The following is a 22797-nucleotide window of genomic DNA, read 5'->3' on the forward strand; positions in this document are numbered from 1 at the left end:
TTGAGCAAACTCAGAGAAACAGTGAAGGACAGGAAAGTCTGGCATGCTGTAGTCTGTAGGATCACAAAGAGTTGGACATGGCTAAGTGACTGACAACAAAATAGTTTTTGAGAGCTTTCTTGCTTTCTTCTATGACAAGGTATCCCAGGATCATCATGTACACTTCCTACCAAAGATCCCAAACAACCGTTCTTCAAAGAGTTCTAGTTGCCTTCAATGGGGATATCTAGGTTATGTCTAATAGAAATTTCCTGACATTTCTGTATCTCAGGTATATGAATGTGCCTTTTCCATATTTAAATGCTGGTGTACTATTTTAAGGTATTTCAGTGGTGACCTGAGGTGGGGTTTGAGGAAGTCACATGCCTGTATCCAGACTGATATCTGAATCAGTATGGATTAGGTTTTGCTGCTAGTAACAGACACCAGAAATAAACCCTTATATGTTCCGCCTCTTGGTATTTTCCGCTCATGTAAAAGAGAACCATAATTAGGCAGTCTAGAGCTAATATACAGCTACATGATCAAGGGCCCAGGTACTTTATATCTTTCTGTATCATACTGTAGCCCAAGAGGGTTGCTCAGGCTTCAGCCATCATGTCTGTGTTGTAGTCCAGAAAGAAGGAAAAATGACAGAAGGGCAAATGAACACGTCTCAGTAGGACGTCTTATCCATATTCACTGTAGTAGGTACTTAAAAAATATAAAATATTAAAATGGAATGTGCCTTAATCAGTCCACTGAAGGTCTGTATCTGGTCACAGTGTTTATGGTCACATACATTTTCAAACTAATCTTATGGCAATCTAGTCTTCCCATAGTCCAGAGTTTGTGCTGAAAATGATTATCAGCACTATTGAGGAGATCAACCGTGCTACGTTCATCTATCTCAAACCTTCAGGAGACATATTTAGATTAACAGCAACAAATCACATTTAAATGATAAAGGAAGTTATTCTATTTTGAGGGTATAGGGGAGAGATTACAGGGAAAGGAAATATTTAAAGAGTAGATTTACCTAGTGGCTCAGATGGTAGAGTCTGCCTGCAATGTGGGAGACCTGGGTTCGATCCCTGGGTTGGGAAGATCCCCTGGATGAAGAAATGGCAACCCGCTCCCGTATTCTTGTCTGGAGAATCCCCCTCTGTCTGGAGAATCTCCATGAATAGAGGGGCCTGGTGGGCTACAATCCATGGGGTTGCAAAGAACCGGACACAACTGAGCGACTAAGCACATACAGGTACTGTACATACTTTCAGTTACTGAAATCAAACTCTATAAAGAAGTTCTTGTTATCACTAGCATATACTTGAGGAAGCAGGAGTTTTTAACTCTGCAGGAGAAAAATTGTCAGCAAGCACATAATGGGATTTAAACCTAGATTTACCTGGCTTCTAAGCATAGGTTCTTTATATCAGACCACAACAGTATACTGCTGCTGCTGCTGCTAAGTCACTTCAGTCGTGTCCAACTCTGTGCAGCCCCATAGTTGGCAGCCCACCAGGCTCCCTGGTCCCTGGGGTTCTCCAGGCAAGAACATAGGAATGGGTTGCCATTTCCTTCTCCAATGCATGAAAGGAAAAGTGAAAGTGAAGTCGCTCAGCCATGTCTGACTCCTAGCGACCCCATGGACTGCAGCCCACCAGGTCCCTCTGTCTGTGGGATTTTCCAGGCAAGAGTACTGGCATGGGGTGCCATTGCCTTCTCCAACACCAGTATATTATCTGACTCCAAATCACTATTTATTTTCTCACCAACTAGATAAGAGCAGAATTAGTTGCCCTTGGTTTGTGCAGACGTTTTAAACTACTGGCTCTAATAGGCAGCAGCTTCTGAAATTAAAATTTGTTTCTGAAAAGAGCTTCTAAATGTATTCAGCTTAATTCTCTCTAGCAGTAATATAAAGAATTCTGAAAGCAGTAATTTAAAGAACTAGGATAGGAATGTTTTTTAAAGAGCAAAGAGCAACTTTGTATCCAGAAAAGCTGAACCGATATAGTGTAGCTATAATGTCCTTTGAAGTACTGTACAGTCCTTAACTAAAAAAGTTCTCTGCATCTTTTAAGCAAGTGTCAAATGAAGCATATGCTATGTAAATAAATCTGTTCAGAAAGGAATACCAGGCCTTTCCAGCTGTATAAGATTTCTATCCTCATTAGGAAAGCCAAGAGAAAGAAAACCTAATGATGTGCTTACTCTGCATGGTTCATGCATAGGAGGACTTTACAGGACAAATTGGTAGAACTATCCTAAGAAGTTCTACAGAATAGAGTCACTGATAATAAGTTTTTATCAAGTTTGGTGGCATCCTGCAAAACAGGAATGACAGAAGGGGAAAGATTCATCAACTTGATTACTTACAGTAATTTTAAACAACCATAAGGCAGAAAGATAGAGTCTTGGCCATGAAGAAGAAGCTTTATATGGAAGAAATTAGCAACCAAGCTGATTTTTAAATGTGAGTAATTATTGGGCTGACTGTGACACAGAAGTAGTAGAATGCGTTTTGAGCTACTGCACAAAGCAATGCAGTAAGAATCACATTGGAAAAAATGGTTGAGAGAATGTGCTAACAGGAATCATGTGAGAACTGTCTGTCAGGTTGTGAGACTATACTGTGAAATTCAATCAAATATTTGCTAGTCAGCTTAGTGTTTTTCTAATGTTTATGATAAAAAGAAAAATTAATGTTCCATCCCTTTGCCAGTGTATAATCTTTCGCAATTAAAAAATAAACATGGTAAGGTTAGCCCCCATGTTTTAGATTTCTCTTAAGAGATAGCAGAATAGGTGGACAGGAGACAGGAAAGAGGGACCTTTACAAAAAGGGAAGGAGAACATACACAAATAACAAAGCCCTGCTATATAGCACAGGACTTCCCTGGTCGCTTAGTGGTAAAGAATTTGCCTGCCAGTGCAGGAGGTTTGGGTTCAATCCCTGGGTTGGGAAGATCCCCTAGAGAAGAAATGGCAACCCACTCTAGTATTCTTGCCCGGGAAATTCCATGGACAGAGGAGCCTGGTGGGCTGCAGCCCATGGGACTGCAAAAGAGTCAGACACAACTTAGCAACTAAACAGCAGCTGTGCGGCACAGGTAACTATATTCAGTATCCTTAATAAACCACAAAGAAAAATAGTATACACATACATACAACTGAGTCACCATGCTGTGCACCAGAAACGCAACGATGTAGACCAACTATACTTCAATTTAAAAAGGCGGGGGACAGGGAGCAAGAGACAAGCAGTTTTGGGTCTTATTAATGGAATCACATTTAAGAGTGTTATCTCAATTTTCCAGAAGAAACTGATATGGAGTCAGTTGTTGGCTCAACCATTGCCCATTGCTTCATTTCTGTGAGTCTTGTTCAAAGTCACAATGTGTCTGAAGTCTAATAAAAGACAGAGTTAGAAATTGAAACCAGATTAAATAACTGGAACTCAATTTCTAAAGTCTTAGTCCAGTGTTTGCCATTATACTACATTTTCTATATACTCTACTATATATCATTTATCTTTTTACTACTACAGCATGCTAAATTAAATAAAAACAAAAAGTATGTCCTAAATGTCATATAGTAAGTACCCTCCAAATTGTCATTGCAAACAGTCAACGAGTTTCTTCATCTCTAATTTCTAATAGAGGGTTCATATTTTAGATTATTTAAGACTAAGGAATCCGTGAATTAGTCACTCAACAGAATGCCAGGGACTCAAGATAATGTCATATTAACCCAAATAATCTAAAACTAAACAGGTTATGAACATGAATGATTATAGCAGTTTATTCATAAAAATCCCAAACTGGAAATAAACTAAATGCTTATCAACTGGTGACTGGGTAAATAACTGTGGTTCATCTATACAATGGAATACACTCGGCAATAAACTGATGCCTGATATCACCAACAACGTGGATGAACCTTAAAAAGCATTTTGCTAAGAAGCAAGAAGCCAGACACAAAAGGCTACTTAATAGGATTTCATTTATATGACATACTGGAAAAAGAAAAATTATAGGGATAAAAGATCATTAGTGGCAGAAAGGGAATGACTATAAAGCAGCATGAGGGACTTTGGGGGGTGGTAAAGGAAGTGTTTTAAATTCTGATTATTATATATACATGAAGATTACTGGGAAGAATATCAGTAACCTCAGATATGCAGATGACACCACCCTTATGACAGAAAGTGAAGAGGAACTAAAAAACCTCTGGATGAAAGTAAAAGAGGGGAGTGAAAAAGCTGGATTAAAACTCAACATTCAAAAACCTAAGATCATGGCATCCAGTCCCTCACTTCATGGCAAATAGATGGGGAAACAGTTTCCCATGGAAACTGAGAGACTTTATTTTCTTGGGCTCCAAAGTCACTGCAGATGGTGATTGTAGCCTTGAAATTAAAAAAATGCTTGCACCTTGGAAGAAAAGTTATGATAAACCTAGATAGCATATTAAAAAGCAGAGATGTTACTTTGTCAACAAAGGTATGTCTAGTCAAAGCTATGATTTTTCCAGTAGTCATGTATGATGTGAGAGTTGGACCATAAAGAAAGCTGAGTGCAAAGAATTGATGCTTTTGAACTGTGGAGAAGATTCTGAGAGTCCCTTGAACTTCAAGGAGATCAATCCAGTCAATCCTAAAGAAAATCCACCCTCAATATTCATTGAAAGGATTGATGCTGAAGCTGACACTCTAATACTTTGGCCACCTGATGCAAAGATTCGACTCATTGAAAAGACCCTGATGCTGGCAAAGATTGAGGGCAGGAAGAGAAGGGGGTGACAGGATCGATGGTTGGATAGCATCACCAGCTCAGTGGATATGAATCTGAACAACTCTGGGACATAGTGAAGGGCAGGGGAGCCTGACATGGTGCAATCTATGGGGTTATGAAAGTCGGACATGACTTAGTGACTGAACAACAGCAACAAAAATATCAAGTAATGATAAATTCTATGAAGAAAAATCAAGAACCTAGAGAAGATGGGGTGAGAACTCCTACTTAGGATAAGGTGGTCAGAGTCTCTCTAATAAAGTAACTCTTAAGCAGTGACCTGAAGAAGTAAGGGAGCAAGCCAGGTGGATATCAGGGGAAACAAGTTTCCAAGCAGAGGAGATGGCAAATGGAAACACCTGATTCCAAGCATGCTTGACTGTCAGTGTACTCACTTTGCTTCATACTTAAAATGTTACAGTGTTTCATAGCACATTCTATATAACTTTTCTTTTTTATAGTTGGTGTGTTGTTGCATTATTGTGTTTATGCCTGTGTTTCCCACCAACCTGGCCTTTAGGGACAGGAATTGTGCCTTATCTGCCACATGTTAGCTGCTGAATAGGTACTGATTGAACCAGTTTGATTCTCTATTGAGCAACTACTATTCCTTCTGTTTACTTGGTACCAAAGGATTAAAAGTGTTGAAAGTGTTAGTCACTCCGTTGTGTCCGACTCTCTTGTGACCCCATGGACCGCAGCCCGCCAGGCTCATCTGTGTATAGAATTCTCCAGGCAAGAATACTGGAGTGGGTTGCCATTTCCTTCTGCAGGGAATCTTCCTGACCCAGGGATCGAACCCGAGTCTCCTGCACTGCAGGCAGGTTCTTCACTGTCTGAGCCACCAGGGGAAGCCCCAAGGATGACAAGAATCTCAGCTGTCAGACGTGTAGACAAATCAGAGAGAGTGATGGGCAGGCGGGCTTTGGTCTGCACTGTTCAGAGGAAGGAAAAGCCAATAATTTCTGTCACTGAACTCCTTTACAAATTCTTTTAAAGGTGGTTATTAACTGAAATATGACCTTCGCAGTTTAAAAACTCATGGTGATGTCCAGTTTTCATGTGTACTAAATTACTCTAATGGTTACTTGAAATATTCAATTAGGAAAATGAGTTTGAAAAGTAAAGTATCAGGAAAATTTCTTTGAGTTTCACATCATTTTGGAAGAGAACTGTTTGCTCTCCCAAAGGGAAACTAAGTTATATTTTTGCTTTCTTTAATTTTTAAGGGTTTCAGCAAATAAGTTACTACATTTTCTTTTTGATGTTTACTGAATGTTATTTCCTATTTTAGATCTCTAAAGTTACTAAACTAAATTTTGTTGTATTATGTCTCTGATGAAATAAATATTTAAGATCAGCAGTACATAAGCTTTCATGGTTTTTGAATTTATTTATTTTTTTACTTTTTTCCCCTTTAACTTGAAAGGTTAATCTAATTCATGGATGTAGCAAAGGCTTTAAAATGAGTAGGAAGCTTATCACTATTCAGCAGAAAACCCTGGTTTTAGCTTTTAAAGTTACTATCACTTATACTTAGCAAAATGTCAATGCAGTCTGCTTTTCGAAATGTAGAAGTTTTCTATAATCTGAGAAACATAATAAAATTATTGCACTTACCTTTAGATAAGCCTATTTGGTAGTTAGTACTGCATGTCAATACTCAGAGTTTTCTTTCTCTCCATCCTCTCCTCCAAAAAAATGTCACCATCTGTTTTTGAAAACTAAATATTTTAACTCAAAATTTACATTTACTATTTTAACAAAAGTGACTTTGACCTTCTTAATTTTCTATTGTATGGCTTTAAAAAACAGTAAATATATTCATGGAAAATTAGAAAATCATACTATATGTGATTTTGTAACCTCATTTTTTCAGTGTTAACCTCCATATGTCCTTCCATCTTTTCTTCTTACCAAGTCCGTAGTCAAATTTCCCAGCTTCAGACCAAGTTTCACATCTGGTTGTTATAGTCCTTAAGTCTCTTTTTTAAAAAATCTAACCCAATTCCCATTTTCTTTTTGTACCATTAATTTATCAAGGGAATGGAGCCAACTCTCCTGCAGGATGTTTCATTTTCTAGATGTGTTGGTTGCATCTGCATTTTGCTTGTTCCTCTCTCCCTTGTATTTTCTGTTAACGCAAAGTTAAATCATAGGGCCTAAGAGATCCAAGTTAAACATTTTTGTCTGGGATATGCAGTAGGCTATGTATTTTTTATTTTAACTTATCAAGAGGCACAATATCTGGATGGGTCATCATTAATGAGATTGAATTTAACTACTGACTTAGGGTGACGACTGATCCCTTCATTGTAGAGTTTCAGCTTTTTCTCCTTGTGACTGGGAAATACTGTACTTGGTGTTACTTTGCACACAGTATGAATCATGAAGTCCCTATCAAACATATGCCTGGGTATAATACTTGCCTAAATTAATAATTTCATGAGGAATCACATATGTTACTTTTCTGGTTTTAATTTTTTTCTTCCACATTATTAGCCACACGTTTTCTATAAAATAGAATTTTTTATCATCTGGGACTATTGGTTTGTTCTCCTGCAAAGACTAGATAAATAAATTCTTTAACTTAGTTACATATTTTTATCAAAAAATGACATAAGTATCTTTTCTGGCTTTCTCCTTTTCTGAATGTTATTATAGACTCATGGATTTTTATTGATTCACCATTTCAGTCAATGTCAGTGATAATTCTCACAACTTTGACTTAATGGGGAAGGGGGACCTTTCAGAATCATTTCTCTGAGAAGCCTTGATTGTTTTTATTTCTTTTCCTGATTGCTTAAAAATCTGGATGTAAAGGTTATTGAAAGTTTTTAATTTTGGTTTTTCTTTATTTTTCCATCATGTTCCTCATCATAATTGTAGTCTGCTAGTTCCATAAGCAGGTCTTTTGGGTAACTGAGGAAGAGTGCATCTCAAAGAAGGATAAAAGCTTTACATTTCTGTTTAAACTGGTCTAAATGTTAGGTATATCTGACAGATAATTCGAAAGTTGCCACATAAATATTTTTAATGAAGGGCTTTTTTTTTTTTTATGAAACATCACTTATTATTATCAGTTTGCCCATGCTGCTATATAAGGAAATCCTAAATTTATAAATACATGACTTATGAAGATTTGCTTGTTCCACACTTTTTTCTTTTTTGTTTGCATTCAACATGTTTTCTCATAGTAAATGCAGATGATAAAATGTATTATTGGATTCCGGCTCTTACAATCTGTGTATGATTTCCAAGTTGGATCAAGCCCATATCTTTGCCTCCCTTCCCTCCTGTTGCCCCACTGAAATAAAATATATAGAATTAAGAAATGAAATCAATAACAAGAAATGGGAAGATTACCACAGAATGATAACTGGACATATTTCTGGATTTCTTTTTGAGTACTAGAAGGCACAGCTCTACCCTCCTTCTCCCTACCTCTCTCATCCCTGCACTTGAACTGCAGATAGCTGGCATGTATGCATGCTAAGTTGCTTCAGTCATGTCCTACTTTTTGTGACCCTGTGGACCGTAGCCCACAAGACTCCTCTGTCCATGAGAATTCTCCAGGCAAGAATACTGGAATGCATTGCCATACCCTACCCTGGGAGATCTTCCCAATCCAGGGATTGAACCCACATCTTGCCAGACTTTCTTTAGAGAAATTGGGAAAAGCTAATTACAAGTTATGTCCCCAGAACAAAAGAAAAAGTCATCTTCATTCTGGCATTGAGAGGGCCTGCTGGGTCCCCACCCACACACCCTAAAGGAACAGTACCACTCAGCCTGTACCTAGCCCACACAGAGCTCCTCTCTGGAGAGAAGTCTAGCTAGAAATCAGACCATCTTCACAATAACAGAGGAAATCTGTGTTGGCTAATGAGTCATTCAAGCCTAAAGATGAGTGAGTAACCAAAGATCACAAGCGTGTCAGGAAAGCTAATAGTGTGAAAGAGACTAAAATAACCAGGAAAATTACCACTAAAGAAAATAGAGATATCAGAGAGAAACTTACAAGAACAGAACCCTAACATACTCAGAGCTCCAAAAGGATACTACATCTGTTGAATAAGAATAAGAGAACACAAGGTTTCAGATTGAAAGAGTACACCACGTGCTGAAATAGTGAATTAAATATCATACTGTAACACATTCTTGTAAAACTGCAGAATTCCTAGGGTAAACACAAGATCCAGAGGGAAGTTATGCACAAAATGACAAGTATCAGACTGAAATCAGACCTCTCATCAGTAGCTGGTAATGCTTTAAGAAAGTAAAATACTGCCTTCAGCATTTAGAAAGAAAATGATATGCAGCCCAAGGATTCTGTATCCTGCCAAACTATTAATCAAAGGTGAGAGCAGAATAAAGTTGCTTTCAGCCATGCAAGGGCTCAGGGTTTACCTCCTCTTGGAATTAAAAGAAATGAGTGAGTTACACATTCATCATCAGCTTTCCTGAAAAACAGAAAATCATTATGTAGTTTTTCATTAAACCTTTTCTTTTAACAGTTTGATTTTTTTAAAAAAATCTCATTGCTGCCAGAAGGGTTTATTGAGAGGAAAAGGGGAAAGAAGGATTACAACCATAAAATGAGTAGTTGTGGATTTACACCATGAAATAAATTAGAGCTACTATAGCAAACAGCAATAAGCCTACTCTCTTTACTTTCAGTGTGCTGAGATATTCCATATGTTGCACATATAACTAACCTATAGTTTTATATTTCCCAATGACCCCAGCTACAAGCAAGCCAGGACTACCTTTATTCAGTCATAACTGGTTGGTATACCACAAGACCGATAGGGGCGACAGCATCATCTTCTCCCATCATGACTGGAGTGACATGATCTGGCTTATATTTAAATGCATCGTTCTGAGTGCGATCTTGAGAGTAGACTTTGGGGTAGAATAGTAGATCAAGTTAAAGAGCAGGGAGAGCAGCTTAGACATCATTACAGTGTGCTCAGTCACTCAGCTGTCCCAACTCTTTGTGACCCCATGGACTGTAGTTTGCCAGGCTCTGCTGTCCATGGAGTTTTCCAGGCAAGAATACTGGGCTGGGTTGCCATTTCTTACTCCAGGGGATCTTCCTGACCCAGGGATCGAACCCATGTCTCCTGCATTGGCAGGTAGATTCTTTACTACTGCTGAGAAGCCCCCATCATTGCAGCTTTCTAAGTGAAAGATGGCAGTGGCTCTACTATGGTGTTAACAGTGGAGCTGGTGAAAAATAATTAGAATCTGGATATGATTTAAAGGTAGGGCCAACAAGATTTCCTGACTGGTTGGATTGGGGTGAACAAGAAAGGACTCAGTATTTCTGGTCTGACCAGTAAAACAACAGGTTGAGGGGAAAGCTTAGGGAATAAATTTTGAATGTTATGTTTCAGAAATCCATTTGACCTCCAAATAAAGATGTCAGTTACTTGGATTGGCACATACACATGTATGCCTGCAGTTCTGAAGAAAGATCTGGCCTGGAGATAGAATTTGGGGGAAAGTCAACATATAAATTGTATTTAACGCCATGTGATTCATGGGTGAGATCACCTGGGAATGAATAGAGATAAAGAAGAGGTCTGAGGACTTGGACCCTAAGACATTTCAACATTAAGATTCAGGGAGATGAGAAGGAATGATCGAAGATGACTAGGAGGAGCATCTAGTGGGGTATAAGGAGAACCAAGAAAGAGTGGTGCCCTGGAAGTCAGGAAAGAAAGTGTTTCAGAAAGGAAAGAGCCATTTACTATTTTATGCTCCTGAGAGGTAACACAGAATGAGCATTTTTGGATTTGGCACCATGTTATATTTTTTCAAACAGCTACTCAGTTGTTAGGACAAAAGCATGTATTAAGTTGTTGGAGCCCACTTACTTCATAAATGGAAGGAATAGGTATTTCTTTTGACTTAGGCGCTTTGTGAAAAAATTATTAAGAATCCAAGGGAGACACAAACAGGGAAGTTTGGGGATCTTGCTTTAGAGGATCGTGCCAACTGAGCATTTTAAGAGGGGGAAGCACCTCTTGCCTTTTCTTTGTCTATGCTGAAAAGTTTGAGTTAGTAATTTTAGCTGTGATCAGATTACATGCAGTTAATAAAACTGCCCTAGTGTGGTGGTTCAGTATAAAAAAAAGTAAACCTTATCCTGTGAAATGTCAGTAGTACATCTTTGTGTGAATTTTTCTTCTTGCCTCCATAGGTATGGTCTGAATATGCGTTGCTTGGCAGCTCGGGTCAACTATAAGACTTTGATTATCATCTGTGCGCTCTTCACTTTGGTCACAGTACTTTTGTGGAATAAGTGTTCCAGTGACAAAGCGATCCAGGTTCCACGACACTTGAGTAGTGGCTTCAGAGTGGATGCCTTAGAAAAAAGAGCGGCAGCGTCTGAGAGCAACAACTATGTGAACCACATGGCCAAGCAGTCTGAGGAGGCCTTCCCTCAGGAACAGCAGAAAGCTCCCCCTGTTGTTGGGGGCTTCAGTAACAATGGGGGAAGCAAGGTGTTAGGGCTCAAGTACGAAGAAATTGACTGCCTCATAAATGATGAACACACAATTAAAGGGAGACGAGAGGGGAATGAAGTCTTTCTTCCATTCACCTGGGTAGAGAAATATTTTGACGTTTACGGAAAGGTGGTTCAGTATGATGGCTATGATCGGTTTGAATTCTCTCATAGCTATTCCAAAGTCTATGCACAGAGAGCCCCTTATCACCCTGATGGTGTGTTTATGTCCTTTGAAGGCTACAATGTGGAAGTCCGAGACAGAGTCAAGTGCATAAGTGGGGTTGAAGGTTGGTATCCGTCTACTCCACTGCATTTTTCTATCCAGATTGTGTTGAGGAATAAGTGACTGTAACTGTTAATTACATAGCAAGTATTACACAGCTTATTATCAAGAGACCTATCACCGCTCTGACTTAGCAGGGAGGAACAGGTTAAACCCGAACCTTGGACAGCTTTCTAGATGGTGATTCAAGGGCTCCAATAAGATCATACCTAATTAAATAGGATTATGCCATTAACCTGCCCCGGGAACTAAAGTTATCAGTAAAGTCAAGGCACAGCATCTTCAGAAATTTTACATTAAAATATACAGTTATTATCCTATGAGAGGAGATGGGAAAGGGAGACAGACCATCCATCGAACCCATCAATGTACCAGTGCCGTCTTGTTATCAGATTAGCTAGGTATCATCTCTGGTTGAAGGGTTAAAGTTCTCAGAACAAGAAAACACATAGTACCATTTTCTCTGAACCTATATTGGAACTCCTATAGTCTACTGTATATATTGTCTTTCCTTGTCTTTAAAATTTGGAGCACTGAGGGTTCCTTATGGATGTTTTGGAATTTATATTTCAAACCTAGAATTGATCAGAAAGTCAAACTGAATTTGACTTTAAAGTATATAATTTAATCAAAGAAAAGAACAATGTGTTTTAAGATTTCTTGGTTTGAGTTTTATTTCATTTTTCTCATTTTGTTATAAAAAGTAATTTTCACATCTTAATATTTTAATTTTTGTAATATTGTTACAGAATCTTTAGTAGAAGGAAGGGAACGCATTCATATAGATTCTTACCATTCAAGATAATGATTGCCATTTTTGTATATTCTCAGAAGGTCTTTATACCTAGGTGTATGTTTTAACATAGTTGTAATGATATTTATTGTGCAGTGTTCAAGAGGGTAACAGTTTGTTAGAGACATGAAAGTTCTCCATTGCCAAACCTTTTTCCCCCAGTTAACTTTTAAAAATGTGTAAGCTTAGTAGGTGCCTAGGTGCTAAAAGTGAAAAGCACCTATAACCACTGTTAATATTTTGATGTTTTTTCCAATCTTTTTGTTGTTGTTGTATATATACACTTTTTTAAACAGTTTAGAATCATGCTCTGTAGTCAATTTTGTATTTTTTTCCCCTCAACAGGATTATTTCCTCTTATTATTGAATATTGAGCATTTTAAGCACTAATAATCAGGACATTCCATAAAAATGTATGGAATAATATATGGAACCTTGCTCTTTAGTTGGACAGTTAGGTCATATATCTTTTGTCATTATACATAATGGTGTGGATATTCATAGTTAAATCATTTACTGTTTTAAATGTATTCTCAGAGTTGTTTCCCTAGGAAATAAATTACCTTGCCAAATAGTATTAGTCAGTTTTACCAAACTATTTTCTAAGAAGGTTGACTCTATTCATGCTTCTGGTAGCAGAGTATAAGGGTACTCATCATCTCACTCCTGCCATCATGAAACATTATTTTTTAATCTGTCATTTACAAAGGGATCTCATAATTTGCTTTCTGTAGCAATTAGTGAGGTCAGGTATCTTTTTCATATCCTTTTAACTGTTATAGAATGGCCTTGATTTTCTTTCCCTTCTCTTTTCATTGTGATTAGTGTTGTTTTTTGGGAAAATATATTGTGAGACCTTTTATACACACACACACACACACACACACACACGCACACACATATAGCAAGGGTAGTAGCACCTTGTTACATTTGTTAAAGATATTTTCTTTAATTTGACTGTCTTTTAATTTTACTTATGACTTGTTAGTTTTAGAAATTTTTAGTTCTATTTACTAAACTTAGGAATTTTTTTAAAAATTACTACTTTCATGCTTAGAAAATCATTTGCCATGCCATGATCAGCTATTCATCTTTATTTTCTCTAATAGTTTTATGGTTTTGTATTTTTACATTTAAGTTTTTAGTCCCTCTAAGCTGATTTATATTTTGACAAATGGTACAAAGCCAAGGTCTAATTTTAGATGTTTTCCCCCCTAACATTTATTGAATCTTCTTTCCCCTGCTGATCAATGATACAATCTTATCATTATACTAAAATATTTTAAAACTAGAGTATGTTTCTGGCCTACTATCCTGTTCCATCGATCGGTCTATCACTTCTTGGGCCCATTGCACATTTTCATAGTTATTACCATATAATAAGATAGTGTAAACCTTTCTTTTACTCAGTGAAAATCCTTTGAAAAAAGAAATCTACCCTTGGAGAAAGAATATTGAAGTTAAAAAGCTTATCTGCTGCCTAGGTTTCTTACCCTATATGGTCCCCAATTCCTTAAACTATTTTGAAACTACACCATAATGCATATGGTTTTATAAGTTCCTGGTTTCTGCTGTGCCCATCTGTTGCTTGTTAACTTATTTTAGGGCTCCAAATAGGAGTTTATCTCTCAACACATACACCATGATGCAATAATAAAATATCTGTACAGTGTGGTTTTACTGTATTTCCCATGTAAGCAATTACTAAAGTAAACACTCATACCAAACATTTGAAACTTTTACTTAGAACTTTACAAGAGGTAATCCATTAGTGAATTTATCAAAAATCTATGGTTAAGGGACTTCGTTTGTGGTCCAGTGGTTAAGACTCTGCACTCCCAGTGCAGGGGGCCTGGGTTCAATCCCTGGTAGGGGAACTGGATTCCACATGCTGCAGCTAAGACCTGGTGCAGCCAAATAAATAAAAACAAATGTACTTTTTAAAAAAATCCATGGTTAAATATACAACCATGATTCATTTTTTTAAAAAAAGTACTCCTTATTCTCAGGAATTACATCTTGACATGAGGGATATGAGAAAGAATTGCAAATTGTTTATACTTTAAGTTGCCTAGTCATAGCTGGCTTCTTAAGAAAATACTTTAACCATCTGATAATATAGTTGCTAGACCAAATCTTGACATTGGAGGGAAAGATGAATATATAATTAACTTGACTGTTAAGTACAGATGTTAAGAAAATTTCAGGTTTAATACTCTAGAATAAAACAGGTAATTGTTAACTATCAATATATGTGTTTAAATTGTATAGAGCTTGAATGATGAAATAGAATTATGAAAAATGACATCTATAGCTATGAGCAAGAGTAGCACTCATTAAAAATCAGTCCTTAAAAGATAATTTACAACACTGCATTGTTATCTGTCAACAAATAATGAATGAGAATGAATAAATATTTAATTTTGGTTTTCATTTCTGGTTGACTTGGTACTATTTTTAGTAATTATGAAAACAGTGTAATAAGGAAGCTTTAAAGTTGCTGGATAACCCTGTGAAGTAAAACAGTGAAAAGTGGTATTCAGAATAGGATTATGAATGTCTGGAGATAGTTATTTATTAGTTATTTATTTTGTTTCTCTATTTTATAGGTGTACCTTTATCTACACAGTGGGGGCCTCAAGGCTATTTCTACCCAATCCAGATTGCACAGTATGGGTTAAGTCACTATAGCAAGAATCTAACTGAGAAACCTCCTCACATAGAGGTATATGAAACAGCAGAAGACAAGGACAAAAACAGCAAGCCCAGTGACTGGACTGTGCCCAAGGGCTGCTTTATGGCTAGTGTGGCTGATAAGTCAAGATTCACCAATGTTAAACAGTTCATTGCTCCAGGTAAGTTCTGCTCTATGTGTGTTTGCTAATTTTATGTTGATTTATGGCACCTGATACTCCCTTAAAATGGTTTTTATGGTTGTAAAAATCACATTAGCAGATGCCTTGATATTACATGTATAAAGACACAAATAGTGTCACCGAAATGAAATCTAAAAAAGGATCATAAGGAATATTTACTGTGTGAAGAGCCAGGCCACATGAACCAGGTTACTGCACGAGGGCTTTCTCCTTCCAGAGATCTATATCCCACAGGAATGAAGTTCCCCAGTTTAATATTTCAGTGTAGTATTCATCCTTTAATTTTCAAACTATTTTGCATTAAAGTGGAAATTTTTCTTTCTAGAGAGAGCCATCCTTTCATTTGCCGATTTTTTACCAGTAGCTTTTTATTTTTTCAAGCTAATATAGCATTACCAACCAGGCCTGCTTCCTATGTGGAATTTTGTTAATATGCTAGATTGTTTCAAACTTCATATAAAGCCATTTCGTTAATAAAATCTTTTATAAAATCAAATTAACTTTATGCAACATTTCCCCTTTTACTAAGACAGTCTCATTAATTGGGATGTAATGTATTTCTCTCCACTAATCAATATCCATGAGAATTAATGAGTTCATTAGTTAAAAAGACAATGGAGTAATTTTAGTTAACACCTCAGGCTTAGTTTTCTGTGGAGAAATATTGTCAAGAACAGAACTCATCCTTCCTCCCACCAGCCTTGCCAGTTGGTAAATAAAAAGAGTGAAAAGGTTAGAAGACCTTTTCTGTATTCTCTCCTTGTCCTTTATTGATGGCTGTGTAATTCACAGACCTTGAAAGCCACAATACAAATCTACTCCTTCTAGATGGCCTTAAGTAATGGATTTATGAGTGTTTAATGCAGTACAAATAATGAGTGACCTTTAGTTTTTTATTCTGTGACTAAAACTTCTTTTATCCTGTGGCATTCTGTGATATTCTAGTACACAGAGCATCTTCGCCTATTGTAAAACAACAGGCTTGGCTGGGTGAGAAAGTACATGGAGATGTTTAAGAATATTTAGCTTATGGCTTGTAGCAGAAAATGCTTAGACTAAAAAGGACTTTTGATTTGGGGTGCATCTAGAGGGCTTATTTTTACACTGATGAATAGTGTAGTCTGGATTGGGGTGGAAAACAGCAGCCCTCATTTTGATCTCCTCAAGGGCTGGGAAGCTTTTTAGAACCATCTCTTGAATTCTGTTCTATTTAGAGCAGTAAAAGAAACAGCATATTATAACCAAACAGTAGCAACAACAGGAAGAAGAAATATTTTGTTGTTCGATTTCTTCTTCCTCCTGCTGCTACTACTGTTTGGTTTTAATATACTCAGTTTCTTTTATTTGTAGAAGTCAACTTTCTGAGAGTCAGCTGTCTTCATACTATAGATATGCAAGAGAAATTTCCTGTTTGACTATTTGCCAAATAGAACAGCTCTTACTATTTTTTCAGTCTCTGAAACCTTTGGCTTCAGAATTTTCATCATTGCTTTTTACTATGTTCCAAGCCACTATCCTTTTTCTTTTAATCCTCACAGTTTCCTTGCAAAGTAATATTATCTCTACTTAACACATGAAGAAACCGAGTTGAACATCTCAAAGCTAGTAAGTGGTGGAGTTAATAATTCAAACTGGGTTTGTTTAACTCCAAAACCTATGCTTCCCCCTCCATCTCTCCCAGTATTCCTCACTTTTTGTTGACTACAGGAGCCCATTGCTTAATTTCCAGAAGTTTTATTCACAATTCCAGTGAATGTCTGAAAACAACCTATCATTTCCAACAACAGTGGGTGATTAAGAGCATGTACTTCATAGAGCCAGACTAAACAACCTGGGTTCAACTCTTTGTACCTTAGGCAAGTTACTTACCTTTTCTGTCTCTGTTCATCATCCATAGAGAGTAATAATAGCACTACCCTTGTAATTGTTACAATGGCTAAATGAACTAATGTGTAAAGCACCTAGAACACAGCAAATACTTACCAAATAGTAATTACATAAAAAATTTTAGGGAATTCCCTGGCAGTCCAGTGTTTCGGACTCCATGCTTCTACTGTGAGGGGCTGGGTTCAGTTGCTGATGGGGGAACTACAATCCCACAAGCATGCAGCATAGCCAAAAAAAAAAAAAAATTTTGAAATTGCTTTTCAAAAAGTCACTCAAAGCATCATTTGATGTTTAAGTCTAAGATGTTCTCAGTCTCCATACAACTTCCATAATTGTCTGTTCCATCAATTCATGTCTAACCTTTCTTTTTTATAGTCTCTTTCTTGTAACTATGTGTTAAACCAGCTTTTGGCTGTTTATTTTCTTTTTGTGGAATAGATATATTAGACAGTCATTGGTTATTGATCAAACAATTTTTGATCTAGAAAAGGCATTTTGACCACAGTACCTTAGCTATCTGCTAAGGCCATTAACCCCTCTAATGTAAACTAGACAGGCCAAAAGGTAAAAGAGCTTTGGTCTGATGCTCACAAGCCATCGTGGATTCAACAATTCTGCCATTTGTTAATGGTTAACTTAGTAAAAATTAAAATTAAAAAATAATAATCCAACATATAAAATATTGATGTATTAATTTTCTATGGTCAGTGGTTATCAAGGATGAATTTAACTTTTAAATACAGAGAGAGACCTTCTATTCTAACCAGTATTTTTTGGTATATTTTTTTCCCTGCAGAAACCAGTGAAGGTGTGTCCTTACAACTGGGGAACACAAAAGATTTTATTATTTCATTTGACCTCAAGTTCTTAACAAATGGAAGTGTGTCTGTGGTTCTGGAAACAACAGAAAAGAATCAGCTCTTCACTGTACATTATGTCTCAAATACCCAGCTAATTGCTTTTAAAGAAAGAGACATATACTATGGCATCGGGCCCAGAACATCATGGAGCACGGTTACCAGGGACCTGGTCACTGACCTCAGGAAAGGAGTGGGTCTTTCCAACACAAAAGCTGTCAAGCCAACAAGAATAATGCCCAAGAAGGTGGTTAGGTTGATTGCGAAGGGAAAGGGCTTCCTTGACAACATTACCATCTCTACCACAGCCCACATGGCTGCCTTCTTCGCTGCCAGTGACTGGCTGGTGAGGAACCAGGATGAGAAAGGCGGCTGGCCGATTATGGTGACCCGTAAGTTAGGGGAAGGCTTCAAGTCTTTAGAGCCAGGGTGGTACTCCGCCATGGCCCAAGGGCAAGCCATTTCTACATTAGTCAGGGCCTATCTCTTAACAAAAGACCATATATTCCTCAATTCAGCTTTAAGGGCAACAGCCCCTTACAAGTTTCTGTCAGAGCAGCATGGAGTCAAGGCTGTGTTTATGAATAAACATGACTGGTATGAAGAATATCCAACTACACCTAGCTCTTTTGTTTTAAATGGCTTTATGTATTCTTTAATTGGGCTGTATGACTTAAAAGAAACTGCAGGGGAAAAACTCGGGAAAGAAGCGAGGTCCTTGTACGAGCGTGGCATGGAATCCCTTAAAGCCATGCTCCCCTTGTACGACACTGGCTCAGGAACCATCTACGACCTCCGGCACTTCATGCTTGGCATTGCCCCCAACCTGGCCCGCTGGGACTATCACACCACCCACATCAATCAACTGCAGCTGCTCAGCACCATTGATGAGTCCCCAATCTTCAAAGAATTTGTCAAGAGGTGGAAGAGCTACCTTAAAGGCAGCCGGGCAAAGCACAACTAGAGCTCAGAACCAAAATCCTCCGTCAGCCTCTGCTGTTCACAGAAACTAGAGGCTCTATGTCAGCAGAGCATAGGCACATTTTAAAAGGTTGTATACTAGGTTTTTGTGGATTACATCAGTGATAAATGATCCTTAAAACCAGTCTTCTGAGATAATTGCATTCCATGGGTTTAGTGTTTAGACTGTCGTTGGCATTTAGAGCAGAAAAGTGTTTAGTCAGTGAGCTGAATGAAGATATTTAACTTGGCCTTGCTTATCACCCTGTTCAGTTCCACAGCTAGTCCAGTTCTCTCGATTGGGGAAAGACAACGGTAAGTAGCTCTTAATGGCCAGCTGTCCAGCACTTGTCTGAAAACTTAGTATGGGGCTCTTTTAAAATGTGGTTATTTATGTTTATGTTGAAAGCAGACTTTAAAAAAATAATGTGCTAAAATACAGTAAATATGTACTTGTAGCCTGAATAGTGGACTGTGTGCAACTTTAAAGATGATCTTTCTTTTCTATAAATTAATTTCTTAGGGATGGATGAGCATCTGTTGCATTTGTTCAAGTTGTTATATATGGAGAATATTTTGAATTTATGGTTTGCTTGAAGTGTATAAATTAAAAACACAACCAATGTTCAGGCTTCACAGTTATATAATGTAAGCACAACTAAAATGAAACTTGTTGACTGCACAAGAAATTACAAAACAGAACAAAAATGTTATCTGTTTTATGAAACGATCTACAATCAGTAAAGATTTGATAATCAGTATACCCCCCTCCTTTATCCCCATTGTGGTGGTTTCTTTTTGCCACTATCTCAAATTTTCTATTCATTTCAGACTACACTCGAGAGTTTTGTCTATTTGGGGGGGACATTTTGGGGACATTTGGGAAATTTTACTATAAACCTAAATTTGTGGAGGAGGTAGTAATTTTAATAAGTCCACTACCACTGCCTTTCCAACATTCTTTTCCTCTTTAAAGAAAAATATTAGGTCAGATATTATAAGGCTTGTAGCAGATTTTTTTCCTACTTAGATCATTCTTGGTCTACAGCTTTCCAAACTATTGATGTACACAAAATACATAGTTTTTATGTAAGCGTTCCAAACTTTTCTGTATCAGTGTTTTTTCTTTGCAGTTTTTAATTTTAAATTATTTCAGCTCTTGGATAAAAGTGATGCTACTATATTAGCTGTACATGTGTAATCAGACCTTTATTTGGGTTTTATATCTCACATACCTCACATAAATAGGCATCATAGCCCTCATACCCTGGGCAATGTCTGCTCTAGGACTTAGGCAGTAGGTCAGAACTGAGGGAGGTTGATTTTGCTGTCTCTGTTTTAGTGTGTGACAATACCTTAAATCAATACAGTAACTTATACAGATTGGAAATGTGAGATCCCGTACTTTCAGAGGACTGAGTCTGACACATGTGGTGCAGTGTGTGTGTGTGTGACCTCTATGAAATGCACATCAAGAGCAAGGTGGGCACCTGTCTGCCCACTGCATCTTGACTGCACTCAGCCTACCAGCACCACTCAGAAATGGGAAAATGCATACCTGCCTTTGTGCAAAATACATGTTATATCAGCAGCCGGAACAAAGACCCACAACTGACGTGAAAGTGTTAGCCACTAAGTCGTGTCCAACGCTTTATGACCTCATGGACTGTAGCCCACCAGGCTTCTCTGTCCATGGAATTCTCGAGGCAAGAATACTAGAGTGAGTAGCATTCCCTTGCTCCAGGGGAGCTTCCCAACCCAGGGATCGAACCTGGGTCTCCTGCATTGCAGGCAGAGTCTTTACCATCTGAGCCGCCAGGGAAGCCCATGGAAACTGTCCATGGAAAAGTAAGTTGAAACTCCCAGTTTATATGACCACAAGTCAATTTTGCCACAACACAACAGTTGTGGGGTGTTAGGTTTCCCTCTAGCTGTTGACCTTTGTAGTCTTCATACATTAGATGTCTCAATAAGAATATCTAGACTCCTTTTTTAATTTTATTTTCAGCACTCAAAAATAAACTTTCTCCAGTCTGGAAATCCTTTTTACTCCATTGTATTTGTTATTATTTAGATCAGTCCAGATTTCTGCCTTCTGTTTGCATACTGCTACTTCAGATTGAGGGAATCAGTGAAAACAGTATGGTACTGCTTCTGTGACAAATATCAGTGCCTTAACAATGTGGCTGTCTTTTCTCACTGAAAATAGAAAGACATTTTGATCTAGAAATGGCATTGCAATTTCTTTGCTGTTGGTCTCATCCTGCCTTCCATGTTGCAACAGCAACTCTATTTTTCCTGTGATCCCAGGATTTTCAGAGGGTGAGTTGAACCTGTAGTATCCCTGGCAGTACAAACCAGTGGTTCTCAAACTTTAGAATGCCTCACAATCACCTGGGAGCTTAATGAAATACAGATTCCAGATATCCAGTAAATCTGCCTATGAAGCTTGGTAGTCTGCATTTTAAAAATAAGCATTCAGGTAATTTTGAGGCAAATGATCTGAGGGACAGGTGGGGAAACACTGCCCAAGACCATCCATCATTTTTGTTCCTTAACACCTATGGAGTTTTCTAGGGTCTTAAATCATGCAAAATGTTTAGTCTGAGATTAGAGAGAATGGGGAAGGTATTTTACTATTTTTTTAAAAATTCTTTAAATTTTTCCTTGTTCCAAGATTATGGGTATTAGTTGTTTACACTTATCTTGAGTTAGCTTTGATGTTTAAATAAATCTGTTGCCACTTCAGTTATAAAACCAGCCAAAAGTTCCCAGATAAAGGTCAAGTTTGACCCTTTCAGAGTTACTGTACATAAAGGCTTCATCCAAAAACCATCCAGTGTACATGAGCAAATACAAGAAATGACACACAAGCACAACTCTCCAGACGTGGCAGTCCTTTTTCTTTATAGGTGTGCAAAAGTTTCACTGAAAGCTGCTATTTTCATCCTCCTTGTGATTGTTTTTCTTGTTTCTCCATTGTACATGTGGGTTATAGACCATGTGTTAAATATGCAATAAAGTGTTTACTGGATGCCCTTCTGAAGGGTAGTCCTTTGTAAAGCTGTACAGACTTTGCAGTTTAAGCACAATGTGCACATGTTAGTTTTATATACAGCAAAACTTGATTTTTTGCAGATGGAAAGGTATTTTGTTTCTATACAAAGTAAATGGATTGTTTGTGCTTAATGTAAAGCTGCTTTATATAATTGTAAAATAAAGTTTTTATCTTAAAAGAACTATACCTGGATGTTTCTCTTCTCTGTTTGTTCTAAGATTACTTGAGCCCAGCAAGCAGATTTCTGACCATTTTCAGTTCAGCTGGTGGCAACTAGTCAGGCAACAAATGTTCATGAAAGGTGTATGAGACCCTTAAAGACAAATTGGGCAATATCATATGGGCCTTCACCCTAAGGAGGGTTAGTCCTGGGTGGGGTGGTGGAGAACACAGTGTCCACAAGCAGTTTCAGAAAAATAAAATGCCAAATGATACGATCAGTCAGGGAGAGTGTTACAGAGGAGACGGAGCTAAGCAGGGGCATTATGCCTGGGTACCAGCTAGAAGAAGAAGAGGTAATGTGAGCGAGAGCAGGGTGCCATGACAGTAGTCAGGATGCCCTTTCCCATGCTAATTCAGGCTGGTAACCATTTTTGACTCATTCTGATTTAATTGAAAATTCGTTCTTCTTGATTTTCCATGTTACCCTCTTCTCCAGAACAAAAAGCATTACTTAATCTTTCCCCCTCTTCCTTTCAGAGAGTAATGATTTAGGCTCCCAAATATATATGAACTCAGAGACCAGTCTGGCTTTCTGTTATGTTTCATTGCACATTATTTTTTAGATT

The 22797-nt window shown here is 37.6% G+C and overlaps 1 protein-coding gene across 4 annotated transcripts in view; it reads left to right on the forward strand.

Annotated features, from left to right (window-relative positions):
- The window catches only part of GLCE (glucuronic acid epimerase), a 115046-nt gene extending 92856 nt beyond the window's left edge, over positions 1 to 22190 (forward strand). For 3 of the 4 annotated variants that reach the window (XM_020880536.2, XM_020880535.2, XM_070468711.1), the window contains exons 2-4: positions 10987 to 11582; positions 14981 to 15226; positions 17931 to 22190. In XM_020880536.2, the coding sequence (XP_020736195.2) occupies positions 10987 to 11582; positions 14981 to 15226; positions 17931 to 18955 (1867 nt within the window). In that variant the 3' untranslated portion in view covers positions 18956 to 22190. The remainder of the gene's footprint in view (positions 1 to 10986; positions 11583 to 14980; positions 15227 to 17930) is intronic. The other variant, XM_070468712.1, reaches the window with a different exon arrangement.
- The last annotated feature ends 607 nt before the right edge of the window (positions 22191 to 22797 follow it).

Source organism: Odocoileus virginianus, chromosome 6 (genome assembly GCF_023699985.2).
Source record: "Odocoileus virginianus isolate 20LAN1187 ecotype Illinois chromosome 6, Ovbor_1.2, whole genome shotgun sequence".
NCBI classification, from domain to species: domain Eukaryota; kingdom Metazoa; phylum Chordata; class Mammalia; order Artiodactyla; family Cervidae; genus Odocoileus; species Odocoileus virginianus.